The sequence below is a fragment of the Erinaceus europaeus genome, chromosome 18 (assembly GCF_950295315.1).
Source record: "Erinaceus europaeus chromosome 18, mEriEur2.1, whole genome shotgun sequence".
Lineage (NCBI taxonomy): Eukaryota > Metazoa > Chordata > Mammalia > Eulipotyphla > Erinaceidae > Erinaceus > Erinaceus europaeus.
The window spans coordinates 73,899,674-73,915,527 of NC_080179.1; the positions used below are offsets into that span (position 1 = coordinate 73,899,674).

Below are 15,854 nucleotides of genomic sequence, written 5' to 3' on the forward strand. Positions count from 1 at the left end.
CCATTCTAAGTATGATATGTCTTGGTGTCTTTAGGTCTGGGTTAATTCTATTTGGGACCCTCTGGGCTTCTTGAATCTTTATGTCTTTGATGTTGTCTAGACTAGAGAAATTTTCAGCTATTATGGCCTGGAGAATGCTTTCTTCCTCCCCTTCTCTTTCTTCCTCTGGTAAGCCAATAATGCGTATATTGTTTCTTTTGAAGTCATCCCATAGGACTCTGTTGTTGTTTTCAACATCTCTTAATCTCTTTTTTGAGATCTCTTGCTTCTTTTTTTAGTTGTCTCTAATTCATCCTCAATCTTGCTAATTCTGTCTTCAGCCTCATAGATTCTATTCTCTCTGCCCTCTACTGTTTTCTGGAGTTCATCTGTTTTGTTGCCCTGCTCTGATACTGTTTTAGCTTGTTCAGCTAGTTGCCTTCTTAGCTCAGCGATTTCAGCTTTCAGCTCTCTAATAACTATGAGATAATTAGTATTTTCTTCCACATTCTCATTTGTTGTTCCTGCATTTCTGATTACAATTTTTTCAAATTCTTTACTCACTCCTGTTATTATTTCCTTAGCTAATGTTTGGATGTTGAACTCATTATCTTGTGCTTCACCCTCTGGAGGACTTTTAGCTGGACTCTTTTCCTGGTTCGAGTCTCAGATATTTTTTTAATTTTTATTATTATTATTATTTTTAACAAAACCATAGGGTAGGAGGGGTACAACTCCACACAATTCCCACCACCCAATCTCCATATCCCACCCCCTCCCCAGTAGCTTTCCCATTCTCTATCCCTCTGGGAGCATGGACCCAGGGTCATTGTGGGTTGCAGAAGGTAGAAGGTCTGGCTTCTGTAATTGCTTCCCCGCTGAACATGGGCGTTGACTGGTTGGTCCATACTCCCAGTCTGCCTCTCTCTTTCCCTAGTAGGGTGGGTCTCTGGGGAAGCTGAGCTCCAGGACACATTGGTGGGGTCTTCAATCCAGGGAAGCCTGGCCGGCATCCTGATGACACCTGGAACCTGGTGTCGAGTCTCCAATATTTTTTCTTGTTGTTTTAACCATTTTATATATTATGTTATGAGTTCCCTTTATCAGTACTTTTCAAATTATTGATCACTATTGCCTGGATTGACTTGTGTCTAAGTAAATTAATTAAAGGGTTCACAGTGGTGGAAATCAATAGTTGTTTCAATCCCTGAGTTGGAGCTCAGTGGTTTAAAAGCCTCTTTTTTTTTTTTCCTTCCCTGTAGGCTATGGGAGCCTGAGGGCTTTTAAACTATCAATAGGCTTCTTAGCTTAATCACTGACTCCTGACCAAGAGATAAAGCAGGGTGTGGCAGAGATAATCCAGTGGTTATGCAAAGAGACTTTCACAGCCCCTCAGCTATGCCACTGAGGTATAGGTCTTCTCCTGAGTTTCCTGATTAGATCTCTGTCCCCTGGTGTCCCTCCCTGTCGCTGCTCCAGATTCTGAGGGTAGTAGCAATGGAGACTCAGAGTTGCACTTGGTGAGTCTCTGGGGAGTCCTTTCCTCCCTTCAGCTGTCCCCTTGTTGTGGAGCAGACTGGAGGTGGTGTCTCCACTGATTAACTGCTGAACTGTTAGCAGTCACTTAAACTCTCCTTAGGCCCCTCTCTCCTCTCTGTCACCGGCCACGCGTGTTTGTACTCACGGGTGATTTACTGGGTTCCTGTGGTCATTCTAGTCCTGTCTTGTTTCGGTCCCGGGTGGTCTCCTTTGGTATTCCTAGTTGATCCGGGAGAGGAGAGGAGAGGAGAGGAGAGGAGAGGAGAGGAGAGGAGAGGAGAGGAGAGGAGAGGAGAGGAGAGGAGAGGAGAGGAGAGGAGAGGAGAGGAGAGGAGAGGAAGTGATCTACTGCTCATAGCTCTGCCTCTGGAAGTCGAATCTTTTTTTTTTTAATTTATTTTTTATATTTACTTATTTTCCCTTTTGTTGCCCTTGTTTTTTTATTGTTGTTGTAGTTATGGTTGTAGATATTGATTTCGTCGTTGTTGGACAGAGAGAAATGGAGAGGGGAGGGGAAGACAAAGAGAGACACCTGCAGACCTGTTTCACCGCCTATGAAGCGACTCCCCTGCAGGTGGGGAGCCGGGGGCTCGAACCAGGATCCTTAGACCGGTCCTTGCACTTTGCCCCACCTGCTTAACTCGCTGTGCTACCATCCGACTCCTGGGGGGATATTTCCTAACTCAGCATGAGGGAGGGAAAGGAGTCCTCTCTGGAGGGGCATCTGGAAGTTGCTTTACTCCATGTGTGAGAGGAGGGACACCTGAGAGCACTCCAGCTTCAGCTTTGAGAAAGGAAGGGTGTTCTCAGTGGAGAAGATGCCCACAGGAAGGGATACATACTACACATGGCAGGGAGCAAGGGCAAGGACGGGGGTTCTTCTCTGGGGAGCGCTTGGGCGTCCTTTTTACTCCTACGTATGTGTGGGGGGAGGAAGTCAAAGCCAGGACCAAGAGGTGTCAGGTGAGCAGTGTGGCAGTCTGCTGCGACATCTAAGTCCAGCTCAACCCTGCGCCAGCCTGAGTTCCGAGGCTTTGTCACACCCAGGCTCTGGCAAACTGTGCCAGGGCTGAACTGAGGACTCAAACCCTCAGAAGCTTTAGGCCTCAGCTCAGCTGCCTCCAAGCCTCAGTTCATGGCACTGAACACGGTACCTGTAGCTCATCTCTGCCCCGGCCTAGGTTCCTAGAAGTTGTGTGCTGGGCCCAGATATCTGATAACCTAGATGCAGCTGCCCGGCCGGCCAGTTCTAGTCCTTGGCTCAGCCATGACATACCTGAGCTCAGATACTCAATCACGCAAAGGCTGCGGCTCAGCCACACCAGGGCCCAGGCTCAGTGCAGCCAGGCCTGAGACGAGGGCACAAAGGCCCCTGTCAGGAAACACGTCTCACCTCAGCGGCATCTAGGCCTCAGCTCATGCTGTCCCACCTCCAGCTGGGCACCGTCCTGACCTGTGCCCATCTCACAGCCTGAACTCAGCAGCCCATGAACCTAGTCTCATCCCCATCAAGGCCTGGGCTCAGCTGTTTTTTTTTTTTTTTTAAATATTTATTTATTCCCTTTTTGTTGCCCTTGTTATTTTATTGTTGTAGTTATTATTGTTGTTATTGATGTCATTGCTGTTGGATAGGAGACAAGTGGAGAGATTATTTATTTATTCCCTTTTTGTTGCCCTTGTTGTTGTTGTTATTGATGTTATTGTTGTTGGATAGGACAGAGAAATGGAGAGATTAAATATTTATTCCCTTTTTGTTGCCCTTGTTATTATTATTGTTGTTACTGATGTCATTGTTGTTGGATAGGAAAGAGAGAAACCGAGAGATTAAATATTTATCCTTTTGTTGTTGCCCTTATTGTTTTATTGTAGTTATTATTGTTGATGGATAGGACAGAGAGAAATGGGAGATTAAATATTCCCTTTTTGTTGCCCTTGTTTTATTGTCGTAGTTGTTGTTATTGATGTCGTTGTTGGATAGGACAGAGATAAATGGAGAGAGGAGGGGACGACAGAGGGGGAGAGAAAGACAGAGACACCTGCAGACCTGCTTCACTGCCTGTGAAGCGACTCCCCTGCAGGTGGGGAGCTGGGGGCTCAAACCGAGATCCTTACGCGGGGTCTTTGCGCTTTGTGCCACCGGAGCTTAACTCGCTGCGCTACCACCCGACTCCCGAGAAGGCATATTTTCACACACGTTTATTTCTGCCACTTAGGTGGTGGTGGATATTGAGCCTAGGGCCTGAAGATCAATACCCATAACATGTGTTTGAAATCCTACTCTGGGGCTGGGGAGACCGAATAATGGCTATGTAAATGACTTTCATGCCTGAGGCTGAGGTCCTGGGGTTCAATCCTCAGCACCATCTAAGCCAGAGCTGAATAGAACTCTGCTTGGGGGTGGGGGTAGGGCAGGAGAGGGAGAGGGAGAGGGAGAGGAAAAGGAAGGGCCAGGTGGTGGTACATCTACCTGAGCACGAGGACCTGGGCTTGAGCCCTGAGGGGACCGGGAAAGCCCTGCAAATGTGAAGCAGTGTTGGAGGCATCTCTCTCCTTGCTACCCCCTCCCCCTCAACTCCTGGGTGACTCTATCCAATAAACGAGAATCAAAAAATTTTAAGAGGAAAACTTCTGTTGTGGCCTGGAAAGTATTTCAGTGGACAAAGCGTTATCCCAAGCCTAAGGGCTCAAATTTGACCACTGGCATCACATAAGCCAGAGTGATAACTCTGATTCTCTGTTTTTTTATTTTATTTTTTAAAAATATTTATTCACTTTTGTTGCCCGTTGTTTTATTGTTGTAGTTATTATTGTTGTAGTTATTGATGTCGTCATTGTTGGACAGGACAGAGAGAAATGGAGAGAGGAGGGAAAGACAGAGGGGGAGAGAGAAAGACAGACACCTGCAGACCTGTTTCACCGCCTGTGAAGCGACTTCTGGGGAGGTGGGGATCTGGGGGCTCGAACCGGGATCCTTAGGCTGGTCCTTGTGACTTGAGCCTCTGCGTTTAACCCGCTGTGCTACCGCCCAACTCCCGGTTCTCTATTAAAAAAAACAAACAAACAAACAAAAAAAACACATTTTCTCCAAGCATATTCTTGTCCTTTCTTGGGTCATCTGGAAGCAATGAACATTTTCCCCATTTGGCTAGAGAAACTCAATAAATCCTAGGGTCTGTGCTTCTCTTCATTAATGTTTATAGTTATATTCTGAACATATTCCTCCCCTTCAATCTTTAGATTTTGGGATAAGATCAGTCTCACTGGAAAATCTACTAAGAACCATGAGCCCTCCTCCTAAAAAAGCATAAACTTTAAAGTTTAATTGCCTTACAGTTCAGAAAATGCGGCTTAAAAAAAGCAGTGGGGCCAGGCAGTGGTGCACCTGGTTGAGGGCTCCTGGTTATAATGAGCCAGGACCAGGGTTCAAGCCCTTGGTCCCCACCTGCAGGGGGAATGTTTCATGAGTGGTGTAGGTGTCTTTCTGTCTCTCTCCTCCCTCTCAATTTCTCTATCTCTATCCAATAAATAAACATATTTTAAAAAGCAGTAGCAGTATCTTTTTTATATTTATTTTCCCTTTTGTAGCCCTTTTTTTGTTGTTGTTGTTGTTGTTGTAGTTATTATTGTTGTTGCTATTGATGTCTTTGTTAGATAGGACAGAGAAATGGAGAGAGGGGGAGAGATAGACACCTTGCAGACCTGCTTCACCGCCTGGGAAGCGACTCCCCTGCAGGTGGGGAGCCGGGGGCTCGAACCGGGATCCTTACGCTGGTCCTTGCGCTTTGTGCCACCTGTGCTTAACCCGCTGCGCTGCCGCCCGACTCCCAACAGTAGTAATATTATCAACCATGCACACACACTAATAATCAAGTTCAAGTTTATTGGGGTCATAAATACCGTACAAAACACACAGCCTGACGGCAAGCTATCTGATTGGCTGACTTTAAAAAAAGGACAGGACAAAGAACAAGTTTTACCCATTATGATTTATTCTCTACAATACTTCGTTAAAGAGTTCAATGATTTGCACTCAGAAGTCATATAAGTCATAGAGCCAAGAGGCAACCACGTGTAATACAAATATTGGTCTGAAGTCTTTGCACTGAAGGCCGTACGTCTTTTGCTTCAGGAAAATGAAGGGAAACAGAACAGGAAAGAAAAGACAGCTCCCTAGGCTCCAGAATCGCAATAGAAAAGAACATCAACTGTTAGTGAAAGGATAGCTGTTAACATATCACGGGAGAGAGATCTTGTGCAAATATTAACACCCTGGATCTTTGTATAGATGATTTTTTTATAATAAACAATAAAATATATGTACTGTCTCAACTATAAACCTTTCACGCTGAAAGGTCTCTAACATGAGTTACTTTAATATTACGAAGCGAAAAAGTTTCAGAACCTCACAGTGGAAAGAAAGCAGTCCAACTCCAGCAAACGCTAGTGATCAAAGACATTCTCTTTCTGTTAACAGAAAACAAGAACAATTGGTAATTACAGAGAGAATGTCCTAGCTGTGGGTATAATGAGACAGACTAACTTTCCAGACCAAAAGGCACTCACAGCTAGGGGTGGAACGAACTCCAAACCAAGCCAGCCACGTTTGGGCCGGCTCTCTTGAGACAGTGGTTACCTTCCCTTCAGCTGGGGCAGCCCAGGGACGAAGGAACTACCAAGCAGGAAACGGCCCCTTCTCTCTAAGTCTACCGCTCACCCGCCCTCACTGGCCGCCCTCAGCCCTGCTTTGCAGAAAGCGGCTCAGTCCCAGACGGAAGCCGCCACCTCCCTATGCAAAGCTGCCACGGGAACGACCCAGACTCAGCCTTTTTCTTCCTGAGAGCCACCTGCCATACATGTTCAGGAGGTGACCACCGTGAACACACACCTCCAGACTGCTTCCTGACTAAACCACATTCAGGGTGCAGTCCGGTGCACCGCCATTCTTTATGGAGCCAAACTGTCTCCTTGGTCGATTCCTAAGCCCCCTTAACAAGGCAAGAGGAACCTGAGCATCCCCACTGCTAGACTTGAATGGGAGCGAGAGGGAATGTGCAGGGGGTAAGGCTTCTCCACTCAAGAACCACTGTGCCCGTTCAGTGTGGTGCTGGGCCGAAGCAGCCCGATGCTTGTGTGCTGACTTTAACCCGTTTGGTGGGTTTTAAAAATTTCTGTTCAATTTTCTTAAATGGCAGGTATCCTACCCCACCCTCAATAAAATGGAAAAAAAAATAAAAACAAACAAAAACAACAAAAACTCTACACTGGGAAAGACAAATCAGGGTACTATTTCTACAAGGGAAAAAAATCGGCTTGAAGAACACGGCACTGTAAATGCCTGCATGGCCAGTCTCACTGAGCGCGTTCGGGGGCGAAAGTTTAGCACCAATTTTTTTTGCTTTTTTTTTTTTTTTAATCTTAAGAAATGAAACACAACTTTTAACACATAACACTTGAACAGTAATGAATGTAGCCCTATGTACCAATACTGTTGTACAAATTGGAGGCGGGTGGTTTAGTCCAGAACTCACCACTCTGACATCGATCCATGGCACCTAAGAGTTAACTGATGTCACAGTTGTTACAGAACGGTTGTTCCTCTCAGCAGCAGGAAAATCAATTCCTCCATCTTCAGAAGCGCCCCCCCCCCCCCCACCTCTGCCACTAACGCTGCCGGGGGCGGGAGGCCAGACACGGCACAGCAGGAAGCACGGCCTGGTTCCTGCGCCCTGGCGGCTCCCGACCCACTCCCGCACACGCTGCCAAGTAAACCTGCTTCTATCCACTCAGACTGTTTTCTCCCAAGAGACAAGACAGCAACGTCGAGCACATGAATCATTTCTTAGGATGTGTCCCTGCTCCCCCTCCCCAACAGAAGGAAATTCAAAAAGGATCTTTTGACTTGAGTATCTGCCTGTTTCGGAGAGCCAGACCACCACCACCACCACCACCACCACCACCACCACCACCACCACCACCACCACCACCACCACCACCACCACCACCACCACCTTAAAAAATTAAACAAAGCATTGTGTTCACCGGGTGTACAGAAACCCAGTTCACTTCAAGAGTTTTCTGTGAATGTGGCTGAACACCAGTGTGTCACCCCTAGGGTCCTTTCTTCCCACTGGCCACACCTCTTCCTGTGAATTACTTCAGAAGTGCCTCTGTGACAAGGTTTTCAAAGCATCTTCCGAGTCTCCAACTTGTACGAACTCTGTCACTAAATGAGCGAACAGGCAAGAGGGAGGAGTGACTTGCTGACAGCTGTTTGGAATCGGCAACAATGGAATGGGGAACTATGCCATATGAAAGTCTGAGTGACCTAGAATAAAACGAGCTGTCTGGGACGCTGCCCTACTGGGGATGAAGGTTCCCAGCATGTTAGGCAAGATGAAGATTCACCTTGTTTGATGAATTACACAGCTTGGCTCTGAAGTCCCATGAAGGACTGCAACATCTAGTCTTCCCACTTCTACAGGCACAAGCTAGAAAAAGAACTCCTCAGCTTAAAGGTCCCTCGGAATGTTTGCCTGATAAGAAAGACAACTCAGAAACCCTGGATTCCCTCCTCTGACATGTCCTTTTAAAGCCCAACCCGAGTGCTTCTGTGAACAGCTATGCCTTCTGAGAACCTAGATCCAGCTATAGGCACTGCTACCATGGAGTGAGGTAGCCGGGTGGTAAGGAAGAGGTCTCTCTTTTCACACTGCATGCAGCGACGACATCAGGGCCTCCCATAGGCATCCTAGTCCATTCCTTCGCAGGCTACACCACAGAGCTCTGTTCAATACCAGGAGACTCAATGCAGGAAGAGTGCCAAAAAAAATCCAACCGATAGTGGGATGAGAATTGAAACCTTCAAGGCTAATTGAGCAATGAGATCTGCAATGCCATCCGGAGGGCTTCCGATCTGGGTGTGGGTCTCTGTCCAGGAGACGCAAAGAGCTCTTGGCGCCCACATTCAACCCTAACATGGCGTCCACTTAATGAAGCGTGGAGGTTGCGATCAACTCTTGGTTGGTATGCAATAAACTGGAAGTTTAAAAAAAACAAAAGGACTTTAAAACAACCTAAAAATGTTTCTCGTTGGTTCTCCGTTGCCCAGACTGCCAGGAGAATACACTTACTTGATCTGGGGAGGTTGTAGGAGGGTGTGTGCGTGGCGGGGGGGTTAAGCCTTCTTGGATCGTCAATTCCAGCTTCCACTGTATGGCCAACACGCAGGTAGCAAGTCACCAGTGGCACCTGCATGCCAGAGTCTTTTGAACCCACAAAGTAATTCTCACTAGTCATGGAGGAGCCCCAATCCAACAGAACCCCATATTGAGGAAAGGCTGAGATAAGGCTTGGGCCCCGTAAGTTCTGCTTCATTCAGAGTAACCCCTGCCCTCCCCTCAGTCAGCAGGCAGGCTCGGCAACGGAAGCTAGCGTCATAAAATGGTGCAGTAATAGAAGTAACTGGACCAGGAAGAGGAGGCGTCTGCTCCAATGATGTCATAGCCACTGGCGGCCACAGGGGGGCGAGACTGGTCATGCAGCCGCGTGTCAGGAGTAATGATTGTAGAGGGGCGGGGCATGAAGAGTGCCGTTCTGGAAACAGTGCTGTCGAGAAGCGATGTACTCTGCATAGCTGATTGTCACCTTCTCACTGCGGTACCTGTGTGAGCAGACAGGAGAGGGTATTAGGAACCCAGGGGGGGCTTCCTTTTGTCAAGTCGTTAGCGGCAAAAACCAAAAGCTTATTCCACATTTCCAAAGTGATGAAATAAAATGGAAGACCAAGTGCGATCTTACTTACAGAAAATGAGAAGACAGCACAGGGAAACAATGTCATCACAGATGGACGGGATGAAGAAGCACAACCGCAAGTCACCCAAGAATGAACTCTCTGCACATCCCACCTCTGAACACTAGATATGCTGCTCTTAGGCAACCTGCTACTGGGTGTGGATGAAGAATTTCAGAGTCAAATGGCACGGGTGGCAGGGAGGGAGCCGGCGGCACCAGCACCCAGCGTGAACCGCACATCGACTTTCAGGGTAAAGTATAATCGCTTTGACAGAAAAGCAACCTCAGTTTGCAGTAGGAAAAAACAAAGCGACAAACAAGTCAGTTATAACTCAAAGGACACAAATACCTAAGTCTGGGTCAAATTCTGATGAAGCAGGTTAAAGGGTCCTGGGGCTACATAGGACAGGTCTCAAGTCCCAGATGAATATGCCAGATCATATCACAGGGTCATCAGAACAGAATTCTTAGCACTTTGGCTTTGCTCTGGAAAGAGCCATGAGTCAGGATGCGAAGCATGGGGTGTTACAAACCTACGGAGCCTACTACAGACCACAGGAGCTGGGCGTGACAATCCTTACCCAGAGCCATCTCTTTCCCACTGTAATCACTGCTCCACTGCAAGGTGATTATTCCTGAATTTTGACAGGGAAATGGCTGTTCAAATAAATTATAATAATAATAGTAGTAGTAGTAGTAATGCTTGGTATTTGAAGATCTTTTTCTTTTAAATTTATTTGGAATCCAAAGCATTTCAAAAACACTGGGTTATCTTCCAAACAGACCCGGGAGCTTACAGTAGCTGCTTAGTCAGCACTTTACAAGCTAAGTCTCTCGGTGTCTCCATGTTCAGTAGGGGTGGGAAGAGAACTGACGTTGACTGCTCATCTAAAATACTGCCTGGTCTCCGGCTAGGGGTTCTTCGTACGTTATTACCTCACCACACACTACAGCAGCCCCAAGGGATCATCACTCACTTACTACAGACAGCAAACGGGCTGGGAGAGGCAGAGTCCCAGCCAGGAAGTGTGGCGCGGGGATTCAGACCCCGAGCTCATGAGCATTATTCTACTCCACTCGGCTGTGTCTCCGCAGACGGACACACTCCCGACAGGACGTTATTTCCTTTCAGCACTGATTGCGTAAGGATCCTTTCCGACTCTTCTTCCATTAACATGCTGCCTGCATCTCCTGTCATGTGATCACCTGGGACTTCACCAGTCCTTGAACTTGTCTCCTGACTTCCAACGCTCTCCCTCAGGCGCCCAACAACTGGGTTTGGCAAAGACATTCCAGGACTTGCTCAGCAGCCTAAAAGCTGCTTCAGTTCCCTTGTCAGCTTGGCTACAGAAATGCCCAGGATGCCGCTACTTAAACAGCACTCATGCTCCTTTGATATAGGACATTAGAAGAGAACGTTCTTTTCTTCCCCTTTCCATCAAAAACCATCCTCCATCCAATCCCAACTACATCAAAACAAGGACGCTGAGAGTGTGGCTTACCTGGTGAGCTTGATGGTTTTTCTGAATTCACTGGTAATCGGAGCCTTAAAGCCACCTTTCCTAAGCAAGGAGTCTATTGTCTGGATCTGATCCCAGTCTGAGGAAGACAGGCACACTGAGGTCAGTGTCCAGTGGCCCTAGAGGAGCGTGCGCTAACATGGCAAGGGAGCAGAAGCAGTGGGGAGGAGGTGGCACAGTGCGAACAATGTTGGACCCTCAGACACGAGGTTCTAAGTCTCATTCTCGGCATTGTGTGTGCCACATGATGCCCTGCTTCTCTGTTCTCTCTGCCATTAATATATAAACAAATCTTTGAGAAAAGAGAGAGATAAAAGGGAAAGCAGTCAAGTCTGCTAGAAGCAGAAGACTCCCTGAGCAGCGGCCCTACACCCCTACAGCTATGTCTGCCTCAATGACAGAGCAAGTAGGATTTCTGACTTAGAGACACGCTATGATTGCCCCTGGCTCCCTTCTGCCTGTGTCTTTTCTATCAGAGAGGACCCCAGCATACTTATCAAGGAGGAAATAATCTATCAACAAGGGGGCTGGGCAGTAGTGCAGCAGGTTAAGCGAACATAACGCAAAGTGCAAGGACCGGCATAAGGATCCCGGTTCGAGCCCCTGGCTCCCCCCCCCCCCCCCCGCAGGTGGGTCGCCTCACAGGCGGTGAAGCAGGTCTGCAGTGTCTGTCTGTATTTCCTCCTTCTCTGTATTCCCTTGCTTTCTCGATTTCTCTCTATCTTATCCAACAATAACAATAACAACGAGGGCGAAAAAATGGACTCCAGTGGATTCACAGAGCAGGCACTGAGCACCAGCAATAACCCTGGAGACAAAAAAAAGAAAAAAAGAAAAGACAAAAAGAAATAAGCTACCAACAAACACAGAGTGGCTGTTCTATGCTAGTAACCAGGCTGTTACAGAGACAGAGAAAGGGAAAGAGAAAACAAAATTTTCAGCTTGAATTCCTTTGTTTGGTTTCCATTTTAGTGATTTTTGAGGTTTTTTTATATATATTTATTTTCCCTTTTGTAGCCCTTGTTTTTTATTGTTGTAGTTGTTATTGTTGTTGTTATTAATGTCATCGTTGTTGGATAGGACAGAGAGAAATGGAGAGAGGAGGGGAAGAAAAAGATGGACACCTGCAGACCTGCTTCACCGCTGAACCCACTGTGCTACCGTCCGAACCCCCTTTTTATTTTTTAACCAGAGCACTGCTCAGCTCTGGCTTATGGTGGTGCAGGGGGCTGAACCTGAGACTTTGGAGTCTCTGGATCGAGAGTCTCTTTGTATAACCATTATGCTATTTACCTCTGTGCAGGAGTTCTGTTTTATTTATTTTTTTTTCTTTCTTTTGCCTCCAGGGTTAAAGAGAAAAAGAGCTGCGGCTCGGTGCCTGTACCACAAATCCACTGCTCTTGGAGGCTATTTTTTCCACTTTTTTATTTATTGTTGAGGTGGTTTATTATTGTTGTTACTGACGTCATCGTTATTGGATAGGACAGAGAGAAATGGAAAGAAGAGGGGAAGACAGAGAGGGGGAGAGAAAGACAGACACCTGCAGACCTGCTTCACCGCCTGGGAAGCGACTCCCCTGCAGGTGGGGAGCCGGGGGCTCGAACCGGGATCCTTATGCTGGTCCTTGTGCTTCGCATCATATGTGCTTAACCCGCTGCGCTACCACCCGAACCCCATTTTCTTTCTCCATTTTTTATAAAATATTTATTTATTTATTTATTCTCTTTTGTAGCCCTTGTTTTATTATTGTAGTTACTATTGTTGTCATCATTGTTGGATAGAACAGAAAGAAATGAAGACAGAGAGGGAGAGAAAGACAAACCTGCAGACTGGGAGCTGGGCAGTACACATGGCGGGTTAAGTACACGTGGCGCAAAGCACAGAGACCTGTATAAGGATCCCGGTTCGAGCCCCAGGCGGTCCCTACCTACAGGGGAGTCACTTCACAAGCGGTGAAGCAGGTCTGCAGGTATCTGTCTTTCTCTCCCCCTGTCTTTCCCTCCTCTCTCCATTTCTCTCTGTCCTATCCAACAACGATGACATCATCAACAATAATAACTACAACAATAAAATAACAAGGGCAACAAAAGGGAATAAATAAATATTAAAAAAAAAAAAAAACAAAACCTGCAGACCTGCTTCAGTGCCTGTGAAGTGACTCCCCTGCATGTGGGGAGCCTGGGGGCTCAAACCGGGATCGTTAGGCCGGTCCTTGAGCTTCGCGCCACCTGCTACCACCCAACTCCTTTCTTTCTTCATCTTATTAACAAGAGGGAACTAATGCATCACTCTGGCACATGCAATGCTAGAAACTGGACCCAGGAGCTCAGCTGAGAGTCCAAAGCTCTATCCACCGCAACAGACTTCTGAGCCACAAGGAGTTCCGCTTTCTTTTTCTTTTTTTTTTAAATTTTATTTATTTATTTTCCCTTTTGTTGCCCTTGTTGTCTTTTTTTTATTGTTGTTGTAGTTATTGTTGTTGTTATTGATGTGGTTGTTGTTGGATAGGACAGAGAGAAATGGAGAGAGGAGGGGAAGACAGAGGGGGAGAGAAAGACAGGGGAGTCGCTTCACAGGCAGTGAAGCAGGTCTGCAGGTGTCTGTCTTTCTCTCCCCCTCTCTGTCTTCCCCTCCTCTCTCCATTTCTCTCTGTCCTATCCAGCAATAACAACAACAACAACAAATAAGAGCAACAAAAAGGGGAAAATAGCCTCTAGGAGCAGTGGATTCGTAGTACAGGCCCCAAACCACAGTAATAAGCCTGGAGACAAAAAACAAACAAACAAACACCTAATTTGTTTCTCTGATAGGCTGCTATTCAACCATAAAGTTTCAGGAACCAGAATCCAGCTACTCAGGTATGCACGTCCTACACTCAAATAGCTGTCTCAGCACCTGACCAAACAATGTTCAAGTGGCAACAATAGTCTGTTGTTTCCACAAGGTGCTGAGGACTGGACGCTGGGCCTCACGCACTGCAAGGCAGGTGTCTACTGCTGACTCACCCCGGTAACAAAAGGTGGTTTGTCTTCTCCGCATCCACACTGCTTTTTGAAAAAGTTTTAACACAAACACAATAGAAACCAACAAGGGTGGTCTGGGAGGTGGCATAGTGGTACTGGGCTCTCAAGTTTAGGGTTCTGAGTTCAATCCCTGGCAGCAAATGTACCGGAGTGAAGTCTGGTTCTCTCTCTCTCTCTCTCTCTCCCCTCCTATCTTTCTCACTGACGAATAAATAAAATCTTTAAAAGAAAGAAACCAACAAAGTGATTACTCTCTGCAGAATTAAGTCACTCATATGAACTGTATATTCCTCTCTGTTCCAGGTTTATACCCAATAAACAGTTTCGCTTTCCAAAGAGAAAGTAAATATACATGTATACACAGTAATGGCATGAAAGTAAGGCTACATATATATATGTATATATCACAACATGCACAAACGACATTTAAAGATTTTGTCTAGATATTCATTCAAAGGGAAAATCTGTCCAACTCACTTATCATTCCTGTCTACTTCTTTTTTTTTTTTCCTCCTCCAGGGTGATTGCTGGGCTCGGTGCCTGCACCATGAATCCACCGCTCCTGGAGGCCATTTTTTCCCCCTTTTGTTGCCCTTGTTGTTGTAGCCTCGTTGTGGTTATTATTATTGCCCTTGTTGAGGCTATTCGTTGTTGGATAGGACAGAGAGAAATGGAGAGAGGAGGGGAAGACAGAGAGGAGGAGAGAAAGACAGACACCTGCAGACCTGCTTCACCGCCTGTGAAGCGACTCCCCTGCAGGTGGGGAGCCAGGGGCTCGAACCGGGATCCTTCCGCCGGTCCTTGTGCTTTGCGCCACCTGCGCTTAACCCGCTGCGCCACCGCCCGACTCCTTTTTTTTTTTTTTTTTTTTAACCCGAGCACTGTTCAGCTCTGGCTTATGGTGGTGTGGGGGACTGAACCGGGGACTTTGGAGCCTCAGGCATGAGAGTGTGTTTGCATAGCCATTATCCTGTCTACCCTCTGCCCTGTCCACTTCTTTAAAGAGAGGCATACACACAGAGATGGAGAGGGTGAAACTGTGCGGTTTGCCTTTTTTTTTTTTTTTTGCCTCTCGGGTTATTGCTGGGACTTGCTGCCTGCATTATGAACCCACTGCTCCTGGAGGCTATTTTTTTCCCTTTTGTTGGGCTTGTTGTTTATCGTTGTTGCTATTATTGTTGTTATTTATTTTTTTGTTTTTTATTTCTTTACTGGAGAATTAATGTTTTACATTCAACAGTAAATACAATAGTTTGCACATGCATAACATTCCCCAGTTTCCCATATAACAATACAACCCCCACTAGGTCCTCTGTCATCCTTCTTGGACCTGTATTCTCCCCCCACCCCCCACCCGAGAGTCTTTTACTTTGGTGCGACATATTGTTGTTATTTCTGTTGTTGTTGTTTAGGACAGCCCAGACCCCGTTGGTTTTTTTTTTTTTTTTTAATTTTAATTTTTTAATTTTTTACCAGAGCACTGCTCAGCTCTGGCTTAAGGGGACTAAACCTGGGACTTCGGAGCCTCAGGCAAGAGAGTTGCATAACCATTAAGCTATCTACCCTCCACCCTGTTTTGTCTTTTTCTAAGTGTAACATTGTTTAATAAGCCATGACCTAAAGTCCAAGCTCTACTGATACTGAGAATACCTTGCACTCTGTAACAGTCTCTAGTGAGTGTTGGGATTTTGCTATGATTACCACTGTAGCTTTAGGGGCAAGGAAATAAAACAAATATTCACTGAAAGTGAGACAAGCAGGTAAGGAAAGTCTTCAACCCTCCCCCCACACCCGGTAGCTTTTGGAGTTTTTCACTGTATAAAGATTTGACAGGCATTAAGAGGAAAGGGGCAGTAGCTCAGTGGGTTAAGCGCACGTGGCGCAAAACTCAAGGACCCTCGTAAGGATCCCGGTTCGAGCCCCCGGCTCCCCACTTGCAGGCGGGTTGCTTCACAAGTGGTGAAGCGGGTCCACGGGTGTCTGTCTGTCTTTCGCCCTGTCT

General features: G+C 46.6%; 1 protein-coding gene across 1 annotated transcript in view; it reads right to left on the reverse strand.

Annotated features, from left to right (window-relative positions):
• Positions 1-7,500: 7,500 nt before the first annotated feature.
• AMMECR1L (AMMECR1 like) overlaps positions 7,501-15,854 on the reverse strand; it is a 31,347-nt gene continuing 22,993 nt past the window's right edge. Inside the window, exons 6-7 of the mRNA XM_016187186.2 lie at positions 10,812-10,908; positions 7,501-9,178 (exon numbers count right to left, since the gene is read on the reverse strand). Of these exons, the coding sequence (XP_016042672.1) occupies positions 9,067-9,178; positions 10,812-10,908 (209 nt within the window). The 3' untranslated portion in view covers positions 7,501-9,066. The remainder of the gene's footprint in view (positions 9,179-10,811; positions 10,909-15,854) is intronic.